At 46.9% G+C, this 3,214-nt stretch overlaps 1 protein-coding gene across 1 annotated transcript; it reads left to right on the forward strand.

Moving 5' to 3' along the window:
• The first annotated feature begins 547 nt into the window (after positions 1 to 547).
• Positions 548 to 2,507, forward strand: ARF1 (ADP ribosylation factor 1). Its single transcript, XM_007948670.1, has 4 exons — positions 548 to 695; positions 1,027 to 1,137; positions 1,846 to 1,970; positions 2,346 to 2,507. Exons 1-4 carry the CDS (start codon positions 548 to 550, stop codon positions 2,505 to 2,507), a joined length of 546 nt encoding a protein of 181 aa, XP_007946861.1.
• Positions 2,508 to 3,214: the final 707 nt, after the last annotated feature.

Genomic DNA, 3,214 nt, shown 5'->3' on the forward strand with positions numbered 1-3,214 from the left:
TGCTACAGGCTGAGTCCACTCCACTCCTGTTTGTGGAGTGGGGGCCCTGATAGGCTGAGGGCTCTTTGGGGTTGTTCTTTCTGGCCATTGGATATTGTCTGTTGGATTGTAGATAAAATCTATAGTGTTCCCTTTGAAAGCAACAATTCTCTAATGGTATACATCTCATCTTCAAGTGTGTGATTCATAATTAGGACAATGACATGTTTGATAGAATTTAGGAATCAGGCTGATTCAGCAAAAGTCCAGACCTATTTTCTTAAGATTTTCAAACTCTCCATTATAAGGTTGCTATGGGGGCAATTCACTTGTGTAGCTCAGTATGCAGGATTCATTTTTCTGTTGCTTGGGAACCAAAATTGCATAATTTCCTGAGCTGTGAGCTTCAGAAAGAGGTAACAGTATGTGAACACATCCTTAGGTGGGTGGGTAGTCTCTGAATTGCTTCTGTGGTGCTGACATTGGGGCAGCACAGAGATAGAAACCCATGGAAACTCTTATCTTTTCAGGTGTTTCTGGCCAGTGTTGATTTCCTCAGTCTGCAACCATGGGGAATATTTTTGCTAACCTCTTCAAGGGCCTTTTTGGCAAAAAAGAAATGCGCATTCTCATGGTTGGCCTGGATGCTGCAGGAAAGACTACTATTCTATACAAACTGAAGCTTGGTGAAATAGTAACCACTATTCCCACTATAGGTAAGAAGTCCAGCCCTTCATTCAAACCTGTACTTTCATCTAGTAGGGCAGATTGCCAATCTAGGAGGCCTTAGTCCAGTGACAGTAGTAGGAGAGAGACTGGGGGAGGGAACACGGAAGGCCCTTGTTGCAAGCAGGCTCTGGAGTTGGCACCATTTAAAGGCAGGAAATGGAAGCATTTCTGAGGGTAATTAGGGAACAGTTAATCCTCTGGGGGCAAGAGGGTCTCTTGGTCAGAAGATGGACTTCTCTATATTTTACAGCACCTCCAGCTGAGCCTAGGTGAAGGCAGAGAAGTCTTGCTCACCTTCCAATCTCTTGGTCCTCTCAGGTTTCAACGTGGAAACTGTTGAGTACAAAAACATCAGCTTCACCGTGTGGGATGTGGGTGGCCAGGATAAGATCCGGCCCCTGTGGCGCCACTATTTCCAGAATACGCAAGGTAAGCCCCTGGAGCCCGGTCCAGCAGGGCCATTGGGCCCAGAGGTACATGGTGCATACGCTTACCTTTAAAGAATAACCCTGGGCCTGTTCAGTAGGAGTGTTCAGTTTCTCAGCAGGCTGGAATTCAGTAGGCCTAAGAAAGGGTTTGTGGTGTTTTTAAAAATACAGATATATAATAGCTCACATGTATGAATATGTACACAGGCCCCTGTGCTACCTACGTACTATAATGGTTGATCTCACGTAGCCCCAGCAGGGCGGGTCCTGTCTTCCCAATTTCACAGATGAGGAAACAGGCACCAGGGGGTAAATGCCTCACATTCTATTAATTACCATCCTGGGAGTCCCACTGTTGGGGCTTAGAGTGGTCTGTCAGACCTATGCCCCCTAAAGAGAGTCCCATAAGGTTCCCAGGAAGACTCTGGCCTGCTCCTTGTTTGCTGACTGCTTGTGCTTTGCCTCTCACCACCAGAAGGTGCCATTGCCTTATTAGAAATGGGGGCCCCTGCCTCCTGGAGCCTTCTTGGCCCTGGAAAATGGACAGCCCATGTGGGAACAGCCCTCAGGGAATGGTCACACTGAGGATCCTCCCAGAACAGGCAGCAATCAGGGTGCCTAAACTTTCCATCCAGTGAATCCCTTGGCCTCAGACAGCTCATTTGTTTTCATTTGTAGCCTTTTGCTATGATGTCTGCTTGTTTTGTAGGTTTGATCTTTGTGGTTGACAGCAATGACCGGGAGCGTGTGAATGAGGCCCGTGAAGAGCTCATGAGGATGTTGGCAGAAGACGAGCTCAGGGACGCTGTCTTACTAGTGTTTGCAAATAAGCAGGTACACACCTGGACACACTCCTATGTAGCAAATATAGAAACCACAGAGATGGAGGTGCCTGTGGCCTCATCAGTAATGCAGTAAGTTGCCCAAGGCTGGACTCCAGGCCTGGGAAGAGCCTAAGGCCCAGGATCTTGGCCCAGGATATCACTGGTAGCAAATGCTTCATGTTCATTATTTTATTTGACTCATGTAGCCATCCTTTGTGGTAGTTGTTGCTGGGACATGAATTAATTGTTCTCTTTATGACATTAGGCAAACTAAAGTACAGAGAAATGAGATGTGGTGGGTCAAGGTCAGGAGTGCTGACCTTGCCAGCTTCCTGCAGGCCCTGCTTGCTCACCCACAGTTTTGTCGTGTCATCTTTCTCACCAGGACCTCCCCAATGCCATGAACGCCGCTGAGATCACAGATAAACTGGGATTACACTCCCTGCGCCACAGAAACTGGTACATTCAGGCCACCTGTGCCACCAGCGGAGACGGGCTTTATGAAGGACTGGACTGGTTGTCCAATCAGCTCCGAAACCAGAAATGAGCCAAGACCTGTTCTCCTCCCTCTCTGCCTCCTCTCCCTCCTTCCTCTCTCCGCCCTCTGCTTTACTCTCATGTGGCAAACTGTGCGGCTCTGTGGTGTCGAGTGCCAGAAGCTGTCTCCATGGGTTTGGTAACAGTGTGTATGCACCATGCTGTAAATGTGGCAGACGCAGCCTGCAAACAGGTTTTTTATTTAATGTAAATAGTTTTTGTTTCCAATGAGGCAGTTTCTGGTACTCCTATGCAATATTACTCAGCTTTTTTTATTGTAAAAAAGAAAAATCAACTCACTGTTTAGTACTGAGAAGGGATTTCCACACATTGGCCCTGGGCTCCCAGGAGTTACTGTGCTAGAAGAGCCTAGTGCCCTCCTCTTGGCCTGAGACCTGTGTTGAGATCCATTTTGGTGGTTGGTTTTTAACCTGAGCTCAGTGCATTTTTTAAAGTAGCTAAAAATAAAAGGAGAACACTTGAACACACAGAAGGGAGAAAAATACCTAGTGTAGGTTTTACAGTAACAACCTGAGTACTAGTCCATCTGATCATCTGTGTTTCCCTTTGGGAACGTGAGAGAAGGTGACAAAAACAAACCCACGATCAATTTTGCATGGTCACAAATAGAGATCCCTGTAATTACGCTTTGTCTTTGGATCATCCTGTATTTTCATAGAGTTTGTGCTTGTACTTGTGCTCACACGGTTACCAAGG

The sequence above is a fragment of the Orycteropus afer genome, unplaced genomic scaffold (genome assembly GCF_000298275.1).
Source record: "Orycteropus afer afer isolate SDZICR_OR568_19922 unplaced genomic scaffold, OryAfe1.0 scaffold00219, whole genome shotgun sequence".
In the NCBI taxonomy this organism is placed as follows: domain Eukaryota; kingdom Metazoa; phylum Chordata; class Mammalia; order Tubulidentata; family Orycteropodidae; genus Orycteropus; species Orycteropus afer.